General features: G+C 40.0%; 2 protein-coding genes across 2 annotated transcripts; both read right to left on the bottom strand.

The window, feature by feature from the left end:
• Positions 1–235: 235 nt before the first annotated feature.
• polg2 (polymerase (DNA directed), gamma 2, accessory subunit) lies at positions 236–6,131 on the bottom strand. Its single transcript, XM_075464333.1, has 8 exons — positions 5,528–6,131; positions 5,036–5,141; positions 3,553–3,658; positions 2,826–3,011; positions 1,584–1,721; positions 1,424–1,504; positions 1,098–1,198; positions 236–985 (listed from the first exon to the last, which is right to left on the bottom strand). Exons 1-8 carry the CDS (start codon positions 6,027–6,029, stop codon positions 820–822), a joined length of 1,386 nt encoding a protein of 461 aa, XP_075320448.1. The 5' UTR covers positions 6,030–6,131; the 3' UTR covers positions 236–819.
• A 3,330-nt stretch (positions 6,132–9,461) lies between these two features.
• On the bottom strand, positions 9,462–19,012 carry LOC142378256 (putative ATP-dependent RNA helicase DDX5). The gene is made up of 13 exons (XM_075462546.1): positions 18,826–19,012; positions 16,149–16,338; positions 15,916–16,012; positions 15,690–15,823; positions 15,392–15,457; positions 14,873–15,014; positions 14,618–14,778; positions 14,173–14,345; positions 13,867–13,977; positions 13,660–13,721; positions 13,513–13,572; positions 11,848–12,069; positions 9,462–10,266 (listed from the first exon to the last, which is right to left on the bottom strand). The coding sequence occupies exons 1-13, from the start codon at positions 18,864–18,866 to the stop codon at positions 9,815–9,817; spliced, it is 1,911 nt and encodes a 636-aa protein (XP_075318661.1). The 5' UTR covers positions 18,867–19,012; the 3' UTR covers positions 9,462–9,814.
• Positions 19,013–20,580: the final 1,568 nt, after the last annotated feature.

The raw sequence follows: 20,580 nt of genomic DNA, 5'->3' as shown, positions 1-20,580 counted from the left end.
ACTTGAACATAAAATTCTCAGGCTTTCTCTCTCTTTTTTTTTAACCTCAGTTGAATTCAACATAAGAATAAAAAACATTTTCTTGAAGTATAAATAATTAACCAAAATAGTATAAATACTAAATCAAAATAATCTTCCTTTGTTATCTAACTTAAACAAGTAACATTTCTCTCTCTTTGTAAGAATACATGAACAGGCCTGACTCATGTAACATTCATCACAAAACTGGAGTCTCCTTCATAAACAGTCCTCCATAAAAGTGCTTTTTAATAGTTAATATCTGAAACAAAACCTTCATCAAAATACTCACTACTGTAGTATAATCTGGTCTTTAGTGAGACACTTGAGCTTGCTTGTCTTTCATCAGCTTTGCTAGATCTGGGGACAATGTATATAGGCCCATGCTGAGAAGATTCATCTTCTTTAAAATTGTATTAAATAAATAGCATATTACTAAATTCCACAGCAGACATTATTTTGTCCACATATTACGAGCTTGGGACTGAACACTTGTGTGACGCCTTAAAAAAAACCTCCCCGTACTGATGGTTAGTACCCCCTGCAGTACCTCTGCGTACCCCTACCCCGGTTGGGAAACACTGCCCTAAGGAACGATGGCAGTACACAAACACATGGTGTGTGCACGTTTATTCAAAAAGAGTCTCCTTTGCTATTAATATGAGTCCTGTGAGCAACGTGTACCTGAAGACAAACACGAAATAAATACCACATTTTTAATTCAGTTCAGGAGGATTTATTTGCGCGATTAAATGTTCTGCACAGAGGAAAGTCCCATTAGATTCCTGAACAAAATTCCATTCAGATGTTGTCGGCCGCAGAAATGTATCTGGTTAGAAAGTTCCTAATTTCTGAGATGTGCATGGTCTCCTTGATGGTTGTGTCTCTGCTGCGGACCTGAACAAGGCCACTCTCTAATGTATTCTCACTGATCACCACAGTGAAAAGAACTCCCATCTCATCGTATCTGAAAGGCATCGAAACAGAAACACATTTCCAAATGTAGTCTCCATTATGCGTTTCACAACTTTTCCTGAAGAGTGGAACTGAGAGGCATCAAAACAATGAAAAGCATTTACTTGGCATTCAGTAGCTCCATTGATGTTGGCATAGTTTCAAGATATCCAGGCCATGCAAAGATCTTAGTCTCCAGGAAATCCTGCAGAAGACTTTCACAAACCTCCAAAAGATATTCAGAAACTTAATCTGTTGTCTGTTTTGACAAAAATCCATACAATGCCAAAATTCAGATAAATACTTCCACAAATACCCAATAACAATGACACAAAAGATCTTTTTCATCCTGCATTTGACTTTCTTTCAAAATACGTATCTACAGAGTTAATCAAGGAAAATAATTAGTTATTTTTTACCAATGTCTACTATTAATGCATGTTTTTCTCACCTGCCGCAGCTCCATAGTGGCTCCCCTACCAATGTCTAAAGCCACTTTGACCGGAGCCAAGACTGGATGCAGTTTGAGAACCTGAAATAAAACAAAAATCCAGAGAGATTCATTAAAAAAGTGGCTGGAATGTGTCAGGTGACCTGTTGAGCACAATCACCTTTCTCTGCTGCAGCTTCTGTTTGCCATCTTCTTTCTTGAGCTGCTGGAGCGAGTTGGAAAGAAACGCCATCATGCCACGGTCCATGTTTCCGCTTACAGAGACAACGTGAGGAACTGACTTTCGTCCATCTCGACACTGAAACGCACATGGAAAGACAGACAATGTTACGACTTAAAAAAATAAAGGCAACTCAAAAAAATTGAGTTTCTTATAAGAGTGCAGATATTTACACTGCGTTTAACCTAACAAAAATGTCTTTGCATTAACCGAACACACAGTAAAGCTAGAAATAGTTAGAAATTTATTTGAATAATATATTTTGTTTGTATTTCATTTGAGGTTCTATTTCTGAACCCATTTAGAGGCGTCCTCTTATCGTGGGGACTGCAATACACTTATGTTGCATCAGGTCTTGCAGAGGTTATACTTGTCTTAATGTGAGCACTTCATTTTTAAAGTGCTGGACAAATAAAATTAACTTTAAATTAATTTTAATTAATTAATTAATTTATTTATTAAAATGTATTAAAACTGATTAATTTATTAAAATTGATAAATTTATTAAAATGTATTAAAAGTTATTCATTCATTAAAATTTATTCATTTATTAATTAATTTAAATTAATTAAGTCCAGCGAAGCTGAATTTTGAAAATACTCAGGTAAAAAGTCCCAACCCTTTTATTCAGACTTTCCCTTCGAAGCCACGCCTCTAGAGTACATGAACGTGCAATGCTTGTTCACGAGCACGAAGGTGCACGAGCGCTGTTCTGACAGCAAGCATCGAGCGCTGCCGTATTTAGTATTTAGTATATGCTAACTATATGTTTAATAATGCTAGGTGCCAGCCAAGCTGGCTCTAGTTTAGCTTCCTGCCAAGCTTCTGGGCGCGTAATTCGTTCACGGAGAAGGGTACGCGCACAGGGGGAAGGAGGGGGAGGGAGGAGCAGATTGCAGTTTGATAGACGCATCAGAATCCAATCATCGTTAACGGTCCGTTCAGTATGATTGGATAGTGTTTTTCCTAGATTGTACGTTCTAGAGGCCACTAAAACTTTTCATTTTTGTGTCAAAACTTTTAATTAATTGGTTGCAATGGGGGTGTGAAGAGTATTTCAAGCAATATGTAAAAAAATGCTCCAGAAAAAGATCCCCTTCCCCACCTTTAAGTGTGCCTTTGCAATGGCAGTTCAACAAGTTAAACGTATCGGAAATTGGAAAATAAAAAAAGCAGACTGGCCTGCAGTTTGGAGTGGACGCCTTTGTGTGTGAGCAGCAGCTCTTCGCTTCCTCGGCTCCACAGTGTCTCCAGGCACTCCTGTCCCCACGCGAAACTGTACAGGATCCTCACCCCTCGAGATGCTGCCTCTTCGAGGTTTTCCTCTGGGACCTCACTGCTGCTGAAGTCAGACGGGCACAGGGCAAACTGGATAGAATGAACAGAAAATAAAATGGGGGAAGATGTGGGGCTACTCTGTGGGGGCTACCCCCCGCCCCCCAAAACAACTTGCTGATAAACTAAGATCTTATGATCGAGAAAGCCCTCGCACATTGTTGATGACCGAAACTAAACTGCTGAATTTTTAACATTTGGTTTCACACACAGTTTGCAGGAAATGTTTAAGTCTGCTAAAGCGTGCATACTGAAAAAAAAAAAAACCCACAGCAAGTAAGACTGAAAACTCCCTCAGAAAGGAAAATATAAAGCTGTGTTAATCCTAATACAAACAATAATCCTATCTACAAACAACAGCATTATCATAAGCTTTATGTAATTTAATGACAAATGTTTAAAGGTAACATTGACAAAGGAACAATTCAGCTTTGATTTATACAAAACAGACTGTCAGTTTGAACTTATCCAGAGCACATTAAGCTTAATTTAAAGCAGTATCATATGGCTTCAGCTGATTTTTTTTTCCCAATAGTTCCCCTTATCACTGTCATATTTTTTTAGTAAGACCCACTTTTCGCCACCACTTCAGCCTCTGCCTGGTCCAGTGATCCAGCCACTGGGAAGAGGTGCGAGGGGAGCAGAACCAAACAAGAGATGTCTGAGTGAACTCAGCAGGGCTGTGAAAAGAAAAAAACAACAAGGCAGTTTATTAAAAATATAGGAGATGTTTGTGATGCAGTAAACCGCATTTCAATTACAAATTTCCATTTCAAAATGCAGAACTGTGTTCTGTCACCATCTAAACACACGTGTTCCTTCCTAACTGAGGCTACATCTCAAACTCTTTTCCAAGAACATGGCAGACAGGAATGGAGACCAGCTGCAGCTTTGGCTGCAGACCATCAGCATGATTTCAGTACCCTGTAGTCACCTTGGATCACCTAGCACTGAATCTTTTTGGACAAACATGTTAATAAACCTCGTCCAAGTCAACAAAACACACATAGAGTGAGCTGACAAAATTGACACATTTTATTATCTGTGAAAAAGTAACGTCCAAGCACACTGAGCTACAGCCTCACTGAGAGTCTCTCATTGTCTCCGTAAAAAAGTCTGATCAGTTAACATGAGTGGAAGTAACCCAGGTGTTACTCATAATTACTCCAAAATTCTATCAAGAAAAACCGAAAGTGTAGGGATGCACAGAGATTCAGGGTCGGTAGTACTACCAGTATCAAAATATGATACACTGGCCATTGTCTGAAAGCCAATACAAATGTTTTTCTTTTAATTTATTTACCCATAAATGCCAGGGGGACAGTTAACTAAAGGATCCTTTGTGGGGAAGAAAGAAAGAAAGTAACTGTTTCAAAAGACTACTTTTGCCTGTCAGGACCAAACAAGGCGAGGCTGCGTTTCAGTTTTATGCTCCTAAAATCTGGAACAGTCTTCCAGAAGATGTGAGACAGGCCTCAACTCTGACAATGTTTAAATCCAGGCTGAAAACAGTTCTGTTTAGCTGTGCATATGACACCTGAAAGTATTTTATCTGCACTCTTCACTTTTAAATTACTTAATTAATGATTATTTTTAATGGGTTTTTTAATTTTTATTATTATTTTTTTTAATTATTTTAATTATTTTTTATTTCCTTTTAATGATTTTATTGCCTTCTTGTGATTTTATATAGCTGTGAAGCACTTTGAATTGCCTTGTGTATGAATTGTGCTCTATAAATAAAATTGCCTTGCCTTAAACCGTAGCCAACCACAATGCCCTTTTCAGTGTTTACATGGTCGGCCTATTTTTTGCGACCAATAAAACAGAATATTAGTTCATCTTGTCAGTTGCAACACATCTAAGACACACCAGATGAACATCAGCCTCTGCCATCAGCTGATGTGGCTTTATTTTTCAGCAGGCCAACTGCAGTCAAAAGCTGAACACTGGCCAGTAACTGTGCATCCCAGGTAAGTTTCATTTGTACATCTCCATAAACTTGTTTCTACACATAGACATTTGTGCAGGTCACAGACTTTTGGATGAAGCCTCACCAACCGGAGCCATCTGAAGGCTGGAAACACAGACCCGTCTCTGCCAGGCCAAATGGTAGCTTTCTGTTCACCAGCTCCAACGAGGGTACGCACTGCTCCAAGGCACCTGGAAGTAAACCAGAACTCATGTGGATCTTCAGGAAAAAGCTATGTCCGAGTTACGTGCACTGTTACACTCCCCTTAAGCTTTGACTAGAGTTACAATCTGGTCGTTTATACCGTGTACACAATATTTGATTGGTGGAGCTTCTTGCCTTTCTTCGCAGGCCAAAGCACATGTATGGAAGTTTTTCTGTGCCATCAGAGTTTGAATATTAACTTCTAATATTGAATTTTTACAGCGTCAAAATCAGACTTTGAATTTAAAAAACCAACAGTGTAAAAACAAAAAAAAAAAAAAAAAAATTCAAACTGATGGCACAGAAAAACTTCCACACACATGCCTCCGTCACACCTGTTTGTACATTTCTTGTGTAAACACATCCGGAGTACCTTGCAGCAAACCTCTTCTCACAGAGGGGGACCTCTGCAGCAGCACGTTCGCCTCCTGGATGACTCGCTCTCTGCTCAGCTCGTGTTGTTCCAACATTTGCTGCAAATGTTCTGATTCAACGATCCGCAGTCCGCCGGCTCCTCGCCCCTGGCTGCTGCTCAGAGTGTTTATCCCGAACACATGGGCTCTGGATCTGGTGACTGAGTGCCACCACTGATCCAACAGGTTTCTCATCAGCTCCGTGCCCAAAGGTCCATAACTGCAGCGCAAGCCTCGCTGGAACAGCTCAGAGTTAGTCTGACCGGGGGAAATGTAGTGTCTGTCCGCGCAAAACTGCAGCAACGTCCGGACCCGGTCCAAACCCTCAGCCGCTGCTGTACTGTAGCGTCCTCTGGAGCTTTGTCCGGTTTTTACTGTCGATAAAGGTTTGGACAAGACGTGCCTGACACACCGAGTCAACATCTTAAGTGCTACGTCTGGTTCTGCCAAATAACGTCCCATAAAAACAAATACATTGAGGGTCGGTTACTATCACAATCCATGTGGCATGTCTGATGATTCTACAGTACATGAAAACAGAGGTTCCGTAAGCAGGAGCTTCTTCTTCTTCTTCTTGTAATTTATTGGCGGTTAGCATCCGTAATGTTGCACTACCGCCACCAACGGTACAATTATGTAACTGCGGGTGTGGAGCGTCGACGAAGGAGTGACAAAATAAAATAAAGAAAGAAAATAAATAGACAAATAAATAAACAATTCACTAAATAAAAAAAAAGTAAACTAAATCCTTTAAAAAAGTCCTGTAGTCTTTAAGAAATTAAACACAAATCTCCAAGCTGAGGGCACAGAAAAGGAAAGTAGTCATCAGAGTTTGAATACGAATATCTAATATTGAATTTTTACAGCATCAAAATCAGACTTTGAATTTGAAAAAACAACAGAGTAAAAAAAATAAATTATAATTTCAAAAAACAAAAATCAGTGTAGAAAAATTCATAATCTAAAAAAAATTCAGTGGAAAAAGAACCAGACTCAACATCCGGGTAAACAGGGAGAAGTAATCGATCCCTGTCTCAATTCATCCAACGGCAGCCAATCAAGTTATGCTCCATTGGACAGATCAGCCATGTCCACCAACACGGGTGATGCTGCTTCGGTGAGTGAGTTTACTTTATTTGCCATTTGTGTTAGTAAAATTGAGTAATAGATATTACTAATATCTATTGAGCTGATCTGGGATCAATTGCTTTTCCCTGTTTACCCGGATGTTGAGTCTGGTTCTTTTTCCACTGATTTTTTTTTTAGATTAATTTTTTTTTAGATGTTGAATTTTCATATTCAAAGTCTGATTTTGATGCTGTAAAAATTCAATATTAGAAATTCGTATTCAAACTCTGATGGCACAGAAAAACTTCTATATTATAGCCCCAACTGCATTTCGGATTGAATACTAATGCCTTCCCCGTGCTGATTTTGAGTGGCTAATGTTTCCATTGATGTATTCCATTTAAACAACTTTTTGAGCGAGCTTGTCTACCGTTTCATTACCCTAAATGCCAGTATGCACCAGAACCCAGATGAATGAGACCTCTGTACCTTGTTTCCTTATTCTTGTATGTATTGATATTTTGTCATAAAGTAAATCCTTTAGAATGTTTGTTTCCCCTGACATGACACTGAGTCACCACAGATAAAAACTTTGTGCTGACCCGGTTAACCCCTGCACTGTAACTTTTTTACTTTAATTTTTACTATTTTTATTCTCTTGTATATTATTTAGATATCTTTTTATATTTTTTTGTGTATACAAAGCCAAGAGCTCCTGAACTAAATTTAATTGTGCCTGCATAGTGACAATAAAGATTCTTGATTCTATTCTACAGGCATTGCAATGGAATACAACCGAACAGTTTAAACACGAAGGTGGTCTGGAGTTCATTTAAACGTCTCACTTCTGTTGCAGATCATGTCCTCCTTGTTGATGGATTCGTTGACTCATCTGTAAAAATTGATATATATTCATCTTTACACTTCATTTCCTTGTAACAGCAAAAATTGACTCATGATCAGCACTTTTAAAACTGTTCTTAATCTGAAATAACTTTAAATCCACCACTGAGGCTCCAAGCATCCACACAGGTATTAAAGACTGCAACATATTTGAGTCCCTCTAAAACGCTCCCACATCTTTGTTACATCTTGGATCAAGTCTAAACCAGATTTTTTTTGTATTCTCCCTCACCCAGATGACCTGCAGAACTTTCTGCTTTTGTGTGAGACACAGCAGCACTTCTCCTGCTCCCACTAAAAATGAGCATATGTGAGTTTTCTTGCTCCCAGAAAGCTTGAGCTTGCACAACGTTCAGTCTGTTAAGTTTAATCTGTTTGAGTTAAGTGAAGTTTTTTTTACCCCATTCGTTTTTCTCGACCAGCAGATTCTGATATTCTAATTGCCTGGGGAGCGGGAGCATAGCTGAAGATCCTGAACTGAGTATTGAGGACCAGGGGCGCCGAAAAGGGGGGTAAAATGAGAAGGATTCTAGGGGCCAATGATTAAGAGGGGCCCAGAGAGGCCCTAATAAAATTATAATACTGGCAAAAAAATAATATGACACTAAGTTATTAACTAACTTATAATCACAAATATATTTTATTTACAATTTACTGGTAACAATAACTTTTATTTGTTTTGGAAACATTACGTTTATGTTTTGTATTTTTCAGGTAGCCTAATTTAGAGTTTAGAATAGAATAGAAAAATACTTTATTTATCCCCCAATGGGGGAAATTCAAATTCATCAAGTAGCTCAACATTTTTTTTAAATATTTACAATGATTGTATTAACAACAATAAAACAATAATAATAATACTACTACTAACTAAATAATAATAAATGACTAAATGACAAAATAAACAAATAAATAAAAATCAATCAATCAATTTGAGAAGAACTCAGCAGTCACTGTTGTAAAGCCTTATGGCTGTGGGAACAAAGGACCTTCTGAACCTCTCAAAATATAATCAGAATAGAATAAGATAAGAATAAAAATAGAATCAGAGTATCAGTGTTGCAGCAAATAAATGTATTCCATTGGATTCCTCGTGCTCAGTGTTTACCTACCTCAACTGTCATGTTTTTCTTTTTTCACAAATATGGGAACGATAGTCAGAAATACCATTAAAATGCAGTTTTATGTAAAATAGCATCACAAATTTTCACCGACCTCCTGGCCGGCTGTTTGGGGGCCCAGTAAAAATGATTTTCATGGGGCCCAAAATCCCTAGCGGAGCCCCTGTTGAGGACAATTTGATTAATTGCCCAATTCTGAACGTGCTCTTGGCAGCACCTGTACAGGAGGCTGATGTGGTTTTATAAGTAGATTTGTTCTGGACTAATATTCTTGTTTGAGGTGAGTTGCAGTGGTGTAATTTTTTGGGAGCCTGGGGATGTTAAAAGATTACCATAATCGGATCCCTGTAGGGTTTTTATTAGCTTGTTATATTTAATAATAATCGTTGGTACTTATGGGTTCAGACTTGGAAGACAAGACCGTGTTCCCTGTAGTGAAAACCCAAAATGTTTAGAACAGGACATCATTTCTTTTTATTTTCCATCATAACTCCAACTTTGATGTGGTTAGATCTCTATAGTGGATGATTGAGAATCCTTTTCCAACATCATTTCAGAAAGATCTTTTATAAAGTTAGAGCAAAAGTTTCAACCTGTCACACTTTGGTAAAATTTAGATTTAGATTAAAACAGCTTAACTAAATAAGCTTGTTCCAAAACTAGTTCAGAGACGAGCAGGTTCACCACGGTCACTGTCTCTAATGTTAAAGGTTCTGCACTGCAGATATCACCCAAGGCCTAAAACATGACACACCCAGCACTGTATGAAGGTCCGGAAGTATCAAGGCAACACAAGACAAGGTTTCCATTTTCTTCTCTTTATTTAAAAAAGGGCCACAGGCACCCTTTTTATACGACCTTCATAACGTCACTTTAAACATACCACAAACTGAAAACACTGAAATACCTAGTAAAATAAATTACTGAGGAATGTAGCAAAAAACGGTTAAGGAAAAGTGCAGCAATCATGGTTGCACAGTAGGAGTCTAGGACTCCATTTAATGCTTGGGGTTCACTTAATAATTCCAACCCTGCTGTAAGCAAAACAAAGTTCAACAGTACAAAGGATAATAATATAATAATAATAATCATACTGTAAGATTTCAAGACTCGACAGAAGTCACGTTGGTTCCGTGTATTGTGCGTTTATCATATCTACTGTGGGAACGGTGGTGGCATTGGGTAGGGCACCATTGGTGGTGGGGGTGGCTGCTGGTTCTGTGGTGGTGGCGGCTGAGAGTTGAAGGGGAATGGTGGGTGATTCATGCCATTCTGAGAAGCCCTCTGCATGCCACCAAACTGAGCTGGGCCTTGGAAGCTTTGGTTACCAAAGTCTCCCTGATTTGGTGGACCACCAAAATTACCCTGTCCGTTGCCGTTGTTGTAATTGTTGCTACCATAGCTACCACCAGAGTTACCACTGTTACCTCCATAATTGTTGCCATTTTGGGCCTTACTGCCTCCAAAGGCAGTCTTTGGCCCATTGCCAAACCCCCTATCATTGTCCCTGTCCCTGTAGCCACTACCACCAAAGTTACTCCTCCCTCCCCCAGAATACCTATCCCGACGGTCATCCTTGTAGCCACCTCTTCCCCCTCTTCCACGACCTGCATGATAGGAAGACGAGAGGGACGAAAGGGGAAAGAATGGAGTCAATTCAGACTGTTGTGACACTGTAGCAATGGTATTAAAAAATCCTAACAAGATAAATATTAAATAATCTTGAGATGTAAAACTGAGTCAGGATAAATTCCCCTCTGGGCTGCTATGAAACCAACTTTGGAATATCCAGCAACTTTACATTTACTGTGGTAAAATTGATCTAAATAGCGTCCGAACGTCTCAGAGTAACACCAAAATGTTTTCAATGAGTAAATGAACGTATATACAGCTAGAAATAAGTTCCAGGTTTAAAAAAACGGAACTTACCCTTTAAGCTTTAGGACTAGTTACACCTTTTGAGTTAGTACCTTGTCAATTGAGTGCTGGCAAAATTTGCAGAACAACAGTTCTCCTGTCACATAAAAGTCATTTGGGTATTGCTCGGCTCTGTATTGAAGGGTCAGCGCCGAGTTTGGGAGTTTTTTCAACGACAAAGACAGAGCCGTGTGCAGCCGCTTCGCCATGCTTATGCTGCGTGTACACCAAGGGCGACCTACGCTGCCTGGTAGCGGAGGTAGCTGGAGAAGCTTCGCTTGAGAATTCTCTTTGGTAGCTTTGTTCGCTCGTGACGTCACATTTAGAATGTTCAATTTTTAAAGGCCCCGCTACTGCGTTAAAGCAACCTGTGTGCTGCACAATTATCTGCGGCGCACCGCCCCTCACGACCTGGCACTGATGACGGCTTTACCCACGGATGCAGACAGCGATGCAGCTGGCCTCCAGCCCGTTTCCAGAGTAGGCAGCAACAACGCCACTCGTGAGGCCATTCGGGTGAGGGAGACGTTCATGGCCTATTTCGCCAATGAGGGGGCGGTCACCTGGCAGCCTTGACACCCGGCACCACAACGGCACTTTTCAGAGCCACCAAATGCATAAAAGGCATATTCCATACTTCCATGTCATGTCGTGTTTTTTGTTATTATCCTGATTTGCATATGTTGTGGGGTTGTACAATATCTGGTGGGCGGACACCGCGACGATTAATTTTTCAGTAGCCATGTTTGAAGGACGTAGGAACTAGGAACCAAAGTTTACACATCTGTTTCCGCGAACCCCGCGGATTGTGGGACCCCTACAATCTGTGGATTGTCATTGGTTTTCGCCGAACCGCGTCATAGCTCATTACCATCATATTAGCTTGAGTTTAATCGCTGGAATCCGCTCTGGTCGCCCAGTTCGCTCACCCTCCATAGAGAAATAATGATTTCCGGCGCTCAGGTAGCATAGGTCGCTCTTGGTGTACACGCAGCGTTAGATTGTTTTGAGGGAGAGGGGCTCAGTCTGTGGAGGGGGCTTGTTGTGCCACCCATATTTGCTTTCCTCTGTTCAATTTTCTCCAGACATACGTTCCTCTTCCACACAAAAACAGCATTTCAGTCAAATCATGTCAAATTCCGCGTTAAAAATAGATTCCGTTTAATCGGCCAATTCCGCGATTCCGTGATCGCGGAAATTATAGGGCCCTAATATAGCTGGGCAAACTACATTATTTCCAAACCTTTAAGTGAACATTTATGACATCTTACCTCCTCTGTCCTCTGCCATCTGGATCAGCTTGGGGTTAATGGCCTGGTTAGCCTCACGGAGCACAGAGATCAGGTCACTGGCTTGTTTCATGTTGTTGGGGGTGAAGAAGGTGTAAGCCGTGCCCGTTTTTTGACTTCGGGCTGTGCGTCCAATGCGGTGGATATAATCCTCAGAGGAGTTAGGGTAGTCATAATTGATGACAAATTTCACATCCTCCACATCTGTGAAAGTGTTGCAGTGTGGCAAAAAAGTACATGGAGGCCACACAGGATTTTGCACACCACAACAGCCAGATCAAAGGGAAAAGTTAGCAACCGTGAACGCTGGGGGAAAGAGAGTGGTCATTAGGCTGTGGAGGGAAAAAACAAGTTAAAAAAACATCAAATATTTGTTCACATCTACTCCATGGGAATACTACTGTGGGAAGAGAGAAACGATGCACACTCCAATTGCTTACCATAATTAAAAAGATCCAAAGACATCATTCTCCCTTTTCTTACCAAGGGAGAAAAAGATGGATTCAAGTCTTACCATAAAGGAGTATGCATTCACTAGTCCTTTCCCAATGCAGCGAAATCCCCCACAAATTGTCAAGTGACATCCAGGAGCTTCTACGCAGTCAGGCCACGATATGCACTGGGGCCTCCAATATAGGACCACTGAGTGGTACTTTTTGGCAGGTCCAGGTTTTTCCCAGTACACTCAAGAGAAGCTTGATATTAAAGGCCGCACTGCACGTCTTGCCAAGACAAAATAGACCATGTACAAATTTGAACAGGGACCCCTTTGAAAAAAGGTCCAAGCATTAAACCTTTTCGGGACCCCTAAGCGAAGACAAAACGGTGCCACCCTCCCCCGACCCCGTTCATCAGTTTCATCAAGGCAAGATCTTCCAAGAAGCCAGTGTTCACTTGAGAAAATGTCTCTCGTTGGCAGGTCTCGACATGACTATAAAATGCAGGCGAGGGAGGAACTTTGGTTTGAGCTGTCTCATTCTCTTTCTCCTTTTACTAGATGTTCCCACTATCCCCTAAACACATGTGCCAGGTCTCATCAATTTTCATAGACAAAATATTTGAAACTGCTCTCTCCATTTAAAGAAATCCAGCACTTTGACGAGAAAGAAACCAACTTCAAGCTCAGACAAGCTGACACCCATGCTACGCGATACAAGCTCCGAATAATAACAATTGTTCCAAATCTCAAACAAGTGACTTGCAATACGGCGCTCTCTAAAACAACTGCATGCAAGGCCATAGTCACAGTATCAAGCATATATACTTTTTTTTTTTTTATGTTTGAGTTGGAAACAGCTGGATGGCATTTTTTTCAGATGATATCCTTGGGCAGAGAACAGATGTGTGTGTTTCAACAACATATCGGGGACAAAGGCTTAGCCACACAGCCTTTTGAAGATCACTGGCACACAAGTGCTTTCACCTCTCTAGGCCCACTGGGTGGCAAGCCAGTGGAGCACTTCCAATATGTCATCCATCTCCCTCTCGAGGCCTGGGACTGTCATGCCTAGCGCCTGCCACAAAGACTCCACCTTAAGGTGAGGAAAAACTCAGAAAATGCACAGAAAAGTTAAAGAAAGCAAAGGACTTTCTTTAAAATAAGTGTAACGCTGATAATAAAGTAGGACTACTCAATGGCATACTGACCTAATCCACGGGAGGCCACATCTGTAGCAATGAGAATTGGAGCTTTGCCATATCTGAACTCTGAAAACAAAGGAAGAGTTTTACCTCACCTGCAGACCTCCATTTCTTCATCATCCTCACTTTGGAATGGAATACATTTAGTCTTACCATTAAGGACCCAGTCCCTCTCCTGCTGGCTCTTATCCCCATGGATTCCCATTGCTGGCCACCTATAACAAACGGTCAGAAATATTCAGAATTTAGTTTAAGCATGGCTGGTGGTGTGTAAAGGTCAATGGTTGCAGTTTTCATTTAGCCAAGCCTTCGTTTAAACCTTACAACTTAAAATTTTTAAAAAAAATAGCGGATCCCTACCCATCTCTTCTCATCCTCCTGGTGAGCTCGTCACAACGTCTTTTGGTCTCCACAAAAATAATGGTCTTGTTCTCTTTTTCACTCATGATCTCCTCCAGCAAACGTATCAGCCTAGGAGTAGATATCAGTCAAGGGACATTAGGTCAGCAAAGAAAGTCACCGAGCCATCAAAGATCTAAAGTTACAGATGAAGTTGTATGTGTGCGGCGGTTATTATGCACAGTCGACTCTTGAACTACTTGCTTAATTAGACACTAACTTTTATGGCCATGCACTCAATAAAAGTGGCGCAAATCATCGACTCACTTGTCCTCCTTCTCCATGTCGTTGCAAACATCTACGATCTGCAGGATGTTATGATTGGCACTGAGCTGCAGTGCTCCAATATTGATCTGGACGTAGTCCTTCAGGAAGTCTTCAGCCAGCTGACGGACTTCCTTAGGCCAGGTGGCACTCCACATCAGGGTCTGACGGTCAGGCTGGTAAAGACAAAAAAAACATCAACTCTAGTCAAATTAAGAAGATTGATAACACTTAATCAGTTTGAGTTACTGCTTCTGAGCGTGCATTCAATTCCTCTCCTCTTTGTGGCACATTTCTGTATCTTGCCTTGAGAATTTTATGTGCAGGTACTGAGCAAAATAATTCCCAAAGAAGACCACTAGGTAGTCACGGTGTGATCATTTATTCTCGAGCTACCTCCACAACAATGTTAATCATTGACCACGGGAAAGTCAATGACATAACTTACTCGAATTTGTTCCACTATCTTGCGGATCTGAGGTTCAAAGCCCATGTCCAGCATGCGGTCAGCTTCATCCAGTACCAGATAGGTGCAACGGCGCAAATTAGTTTTACCACACTCCAGGAAGTCAATGAGACGGCCCGGGGTAGCGATGCAAATCTCAACACCTGAAGCAAAAACAAGAAAAACATAACGCTGCATTACTTAAAACAAATCAAATCATCAAATATTAAGAATAAAGAAAAAAAAAAGTGGACTTACCCCTCTCAAGGTCCCTGATTTGAGGTCCTTTGGGAGCACCGCCATAGATGCAGGTGGTCTTGAGGCGAGAGGCCCTGCCGTACTCTGCGGCTACTTGCTGCACCTGCTGAGCCAGCTCACGGGTTGGTGCCAGAACCAAGCACTTGGGAAAAAACAAACAAAACATATTCAATTTTTCAAACCAATACTGATCCGTGTCTTGCTTTCCTTCCAACAAATTAATCCAATAAAACCCCAGATTTTGATATAACAATAACCTTTTTTGCAATGAAGTTACATTCTTCAATTGTTTATTTTGTTGGATCAAAATACAGAAAAAGATATTTAGTCAAATAGAGAGGAATAATTCCAACAGTTCGATATCCTGACGAGGCAAATCAACATTTAACATCATATCAGTGTTATGCTAGGCTATGAATAAATGCTCTCTCTCAAAAACATATCGTCATGAACTCTTTTCAGAAAAGATTATCCATAACAGCCTTTGCAATTTCAAACCACAGGGTTTACAATACTTACAATAGGCCCATCTCCATGTTCCAGAAATGGCTGATGTTGGATGTGCACAATTGCAGGAAGAAGGTACTAAAATGATGGAAGTAAAACGAGTGAGTCCGTTGTGTTAGCCAACCAAGAATGCAGAACAACACAGCAGTGTTTCCTAAAATGCACCTACAATTTAACTTTAAAGTATACAACATATATAGAACGGAAATTTCTAAGTTTTAATAAGTCATAATTCTAGTCCCTCGAGTCATAGCGATGTTACATTTTAAAATATCCCGAGATGCTAAGGTGGCAGCTGGCGAGTACTTACTGCAAGAGTTTTCCCAGACCCAGTTTGAGCAATGCCAACCATGTCTTTGCCACTCAGGGCAACAGGCCACCCCTGAGCCTGGATTGGAGTTGGTTCAGTCCAGTTCTGTTTGCTAATGACATCCATGACGTAGCCTGAAGAAACAAGTTTACTTGCTGTAAGACAAAAGTTCTGAAAGCATGCTAAAATGTTTAGTACAATAAAATTTAAAGGCATTCCGACTCACTGGGAAATGCAGCTTCATGGAATTTTATAATTGGTTTTGGGCAATCTCTGCCTTTGACTGTAACTTCTTTGATTCTGCGGTACTGTTCAATTTCTTGCTAGAATTGTGGAAAAGAAAAAAAAAACACAGATCATGGTCAGAATTCAGAGTTAATGTGCATTTTTCCGAGATAAATACAAATTCTATTTAAGAAAAAAAAAAGAAAGAAGAATGCAACTAAAAATGGGTCTTACAATTGGTCTGTGTGTGGCATCTGGGTGCTCCTGGTAGAAGTTCTTCTGAAATTTTGGAAGCTCATCAAGGTTCCAGTGCTTCTTTCGGAGCCTCTCACCAGGGTTGCCAAACTTCCCTTGAGGAGGTCCACCCCTGTTGCCTCCTCCACCACCACCACCACCACCAAAACGAGGGGGACCGCCACCATACCTGAGGTAAAAGAAAGTGTCACCCAACAGTGAGCACAGGTAGAAATGTTATTCATTATAAAGTCATGACCTTTACATTATATTATAGGCAAGTACCGCTCTGCCATTTTTCAGCAGTGCTGATTACATCAGTTTGAGGCTTGTCACAAATATTACATAATCAGCCCAAACTATCGTCTGTGGACTTGGATGTAAACAACTGTATGAATCCAACTGAAATTTCTTGTGTCGATCACTATTTCAAAAAATTATTTTCACCATTTTAGCTTTGACTGGCGCATCATTTTAGGACATAGCTATGCCTGAAGAGCCAACAAAAACGTCATATTCATTTAAACAGCGCTTTGTTTTAAAAGACAAAAAAACAAAAAGTGTAACTGCTTTTTTTGTTGGACCACCTTTGACTACAGTACACATTTACTGTTGCATGGTTTTTAAGTGCTCATGCAATTTCATAACATTCATTTCTGTGCAGAGTTGAAAAATTATTTTCCGCTCAAATCTGGCACAAACGATAGAGAGACGGCACATAAAAGCCTCTTCATAAGGTGTAAGTGTATTATCAAACTGTTACAAGGCTTACGCTAGAATAATGGCATCAAAGAAAAAGCAGGCAGTTAAGTTCATTATCAAAGTTTATTGTATGACAACTTGTCAACATAAAAATTCACTATCCTAGCCGCCCTAGGTTTTATGGTTAAAATTTTTTTAAATAACAATTGTGGGGTTCAGTATTTTTGTTGCTTACCCTAAAACAATTTAAAATAAATCCCAATTCGTCAATCTGAAGACACCCACTTTGACAAAGTTGTCTATTTGAATAGAATCAATTCCTCTCTTGTCTGTTATTTTGAGGCACCGCATATGCAGGTGTCTTGGAAAGCACACATGTGAAATTGTAAACGGTTTAAGGACAACTGAACAGAAAAATAATCTGAAGACAGAGCTAATTCAGACGAAAACGTGGAACAAGCCAAACAAGTTTCTGTGTGCTGAATATTTGCTTTACCTCACTGCTTTTCAAAACATCTCGATATTAATACTTATTGCTGCATGTGGCTGGTGTAGCCAATCCCAACACTGCGTGCTCAGTGCCAACTTTACATCAGTAAAACCTGAATAATTCTGTCATAAAATAGGTCAGTGATCCCTCAGAATGCGTCTTCAAAACACTGTTGCATAAAGGTTTTAGAATACTTTGGTGTCCTCCTCAGTAATGCCTCTCCATAGTATATAGATTAATTGACATATTTAAAAGACAGTTCTCAGTGTCAGGATATGTTAATGGCTGTAATTCATCTAAGAAACTTTTTGGGGTTTTTTTCAGATCATAGTTGTACTATAATGTATGTATACAGTAATACTAGTCATCTATCTATCTATATATACAGGGTGTATACAGGTATAACCAAGTTAAATTTAAGACTTTTTAAGACCTTTAAATACCACTTCTAAATGAAATTTAAGACCAAACGTAGATGGAAATACCAAGTAAACACACTGACAGTATGGTAAAATGACAATTGAGTTTAAGAACATCGGCTAAATGGGTGTCATGCGAAAAGATCACAAAATGTCATCACTGTCCTAAATTAAATTTATTACAATATTTTCAGAACATTTAAGTCCCATGAACAAATGCTTATAAAATCAAGTAAATATATATTTAAAAAAAATACTGTTCCTTTAGAGCAAAAAGAAAAATACACAAATATTTAAGACCCATGCAATCTGAATTTAAGACAATTTAATAGTTTTTAAGGTCTTATTTTCAGGAAAATTGATTTAAGACTTTTTAAGGACCCGCGGTCACCCTGTATATACTATAATACTGCTTTACCAGCCAATTTAGACTAACCAATCGCAATACGTGCATCAAAAACATTTTTCTAATGCTGCTCAAAGCCCTAATGAGGTCACATAATGTGGTCCACAGACTCTACATGGTTGACACAAACACAAACACAAACACAAACTGTCAGATCACTGAACTATGTTTACACGACCCGCCTCATACAAGATACAGCCAGGGCAAAGTGGGGCTGAGTTTTCCATCTATCTAGATCAATTATGTTAAGAATAAAATGGCGCTTTTTTTTGGCAATACAATACAAATCTTCGTCTTGAAAAAAAGGCATCCGCAAGATGAGAGACGACTGCGTCACAGGGCCAGATATAAAAAAAAAAAAAAAAAAAAAAAAAAATAGGCTGTCAACTGACAGCCTGGCCTCAGACACAGGGCCGCCGTTTGCTGCCATTTTATCTACGATCAACAGGGAAACGGAATGCTACAGTTGCACGAATGCAGGCTTTGCCAGCCGCGTAAAAATTATTTTAAATTTGGTTACTTACTGACAAGGCGCCATTAACTAAGAAAACCGTATTGGGCATCATTTTTTGTAAATACCACCGTAACAACGTCGTTCTCCGTGGCTGAACGTTAAAGGCTGCACATCTTAGCGAAAAACAAAGCTGATACAAGACGTACCCTCTATCTCTGCCACGATCTCTGTCCGAAAATCCAGGCATCGTGTAGAGGATTTGGAGATATGGAAATTAAGCGAAAAATACCTTTAGGCGGCCAACAGACAGGAGGTTAATCTTAGGGCAGAAACAGGCAACGGTTAAGTGAAAATAAAATGCCGGCTGACTAAGGTCCGTCCGTAGAGGCGGAAATGAAGTCAGACGAGGCGGATAACATTAATATTAATGCGCGTCGTAAATGGCGCCCATTGTGGCACTATTTTATGTACGCATCGGCGCTATTTAATTCTCTTACACACTGGTGCAAAATAATTAATAACGTTTACTAAAGTACTGTGCCTAATTACATTACTTTAGCCAGTCATTTGTGTATATCAATTCATTGTTCCTTCACACTTCCATTGCACTAATTTCAGAAGGATACATTGCAGGGGCGTGGCTACAGGGGGGCTGGGTGGGGGCACTGCCCCCCCAGGAACAAGTCCTGCCCCCCTGAGAAATGCCCTGTCCATCCAAAGAAAACTGGCCAGAAAAAAGGCCACGATTTATTATCTCTGTTTGTGTCTTGTATTGATAGAATAAATGCAGGTGGTGATTTTAAAAAAGCATATATCTGCAAAGTTTATAGCTTTATTTATTTTTTTGTTATCGTGTCCCCCCCTGCTGCTGAAAAAAAAGGTGATTTTCACATTTTCGGATGTTTTTGTTGTATATATTGATCTGAAATGTAGACTTAATGAAGGTAATAAAAAGCTGGAGTTGGCTGTTCTACATTTCTTTACAAAAAACAAAAAAAAAACTTCATAAAAAAAATTCCACACTGTTAACAAAATTGACGGTCATGATTTATGCTTGTGTGACCATATTTTCATTACCGAATTTAATTATTACTATTATTATTATTATTATTATTATTATGCTTGAAGTTGTAGTAGTGGTTTTCCACTGATTTTTTTATATATATATTTTTTTCAGGTATTGTTTTCTGCCCCCCCAAATGAGCTAACTGCCCACCCACACATGCCATTCTGGTCACACCTCTGATACATTGTACTTTCTCCTCCACTTCAGTTTACATGGGTGGGTCCCATCCATTGGCAGCTTCTTCATTCTGTGCTGGGCATTCATGGAGTGCAGCTACTTTCTTAAGCCAGTTGGTGGATATCATGTCAGGGCAGGGTGCAACCCAACACCTCATAATTGAGACTCTTTCTTGGGTATCTGCCACTGTGACAGGCACTGGTTGTAATTTTGGTAGATTATGGTTGTCAGCTCTCAGATCCATTTACCATGGAGACTTGGTGTTATGAGATACTTCTTACTCCTCTAGTGCAGCTTTCTGAAGGTCTAACAGCTGGCTAACCTCCTCTGTGTTGCCTTTAGCGGCTGTAGCTGTGGTAAGGAAGAGCAGATGCCTGATTGGAAGGCCAGTGGTTCAACTCCAGGCTTCCCTGTGCCGCATGTTGACGTGTCCATGGGCAAGACACTGAACCCCGCATTGATTTTTCATTGTCAGATGGTGGGGATGATGATGTATCCCCCTGACCTGTTGTCCTGACTACCCTTTGCTGTAACATCTTTGTTGTACCTCAATAACCTCTAGTTGTGATAGCAGATTCCGTTTTCAAAAATGAGAACACTGGGATAGAAGCTATTTATTTCTTAGTTTAAATGTTGGGTTTCAAAGTATCTCACATCCTTTGCACATATCCTGACTTACTGGGAATGAGAGTAGATAAATGGAAAGAATGACATTGTA

Source organism: Odontesthes bonariensis, chromosome 4 (assembly GCF_027942865.1).
Source record: "Odontesthes bonariensis isolate fOdoBon6 chromosome 4, fOdoBon6.hap1, whole genome shotgun sequence".
Taxonomy (NCBI): domain Eukaryota; kingdom Metazoa; phylum Chordata; class Actinopteri; order Atheriniformes; family Atherinopsidae; genus Odontesthes; species Odontesthes bonariensis.
Note: the sequence above shows the minus strand (reverse complement) of the source record. Positions and strands in the feature narration are given on the sequence as shown.

What these genes read in the sequence shown, in the direction of transcription:
- polg2 (XM_075464333.1), bottom strand. Translation starts at nt 6,029, where the DNA reads ATGGGACGTTATTTGGCAGAACCAGACGTAGCACTTAAGATGTTGACT. An exon ending in GCGTCCACTCCAAACTGCAG is followed by an intron (nt 1,722 to 2,825) that starts GCCAGTCTGCTT and finishes TGTGCGTTTCAG; the next exon opens with TGTCGAGATGGACGAAAGTC. An exon ending in ATGGAGCTACTGAATGCCAA is followed by an intron (nt 986 to 1,097) that starts GTAAATGCTTTT and finishes GATGCCTTTCAG; the next exon opens with ATACGATGAGATGGGAGTTC.
- LOC142378256 (XM_075462546.1), bottom strand. Translation starts at nt 18,866, where the DNA reads ATGCCTGGATTTTCGGACAGAGATCGTGGCAGAGATAGAGG. An exon ending in AATCAGGGACCTTGAGAGGG is followed by an intron (nt 14,779 to 14,872) that starts GTAAGTCCACTT and finishes TTTTTGCTTCAG; the next exon opens with GTGTTGAGATTTGCATCGCT. An exon ending in GACATGGAGAAGGAGGACAA is followed by an intron (nt 13,978 to 14,172) that starts GTGAGTCGATGA and finishes ATCTACTCCTAG; the next exon opens with GCTGATACGTTTGCTGGAGG.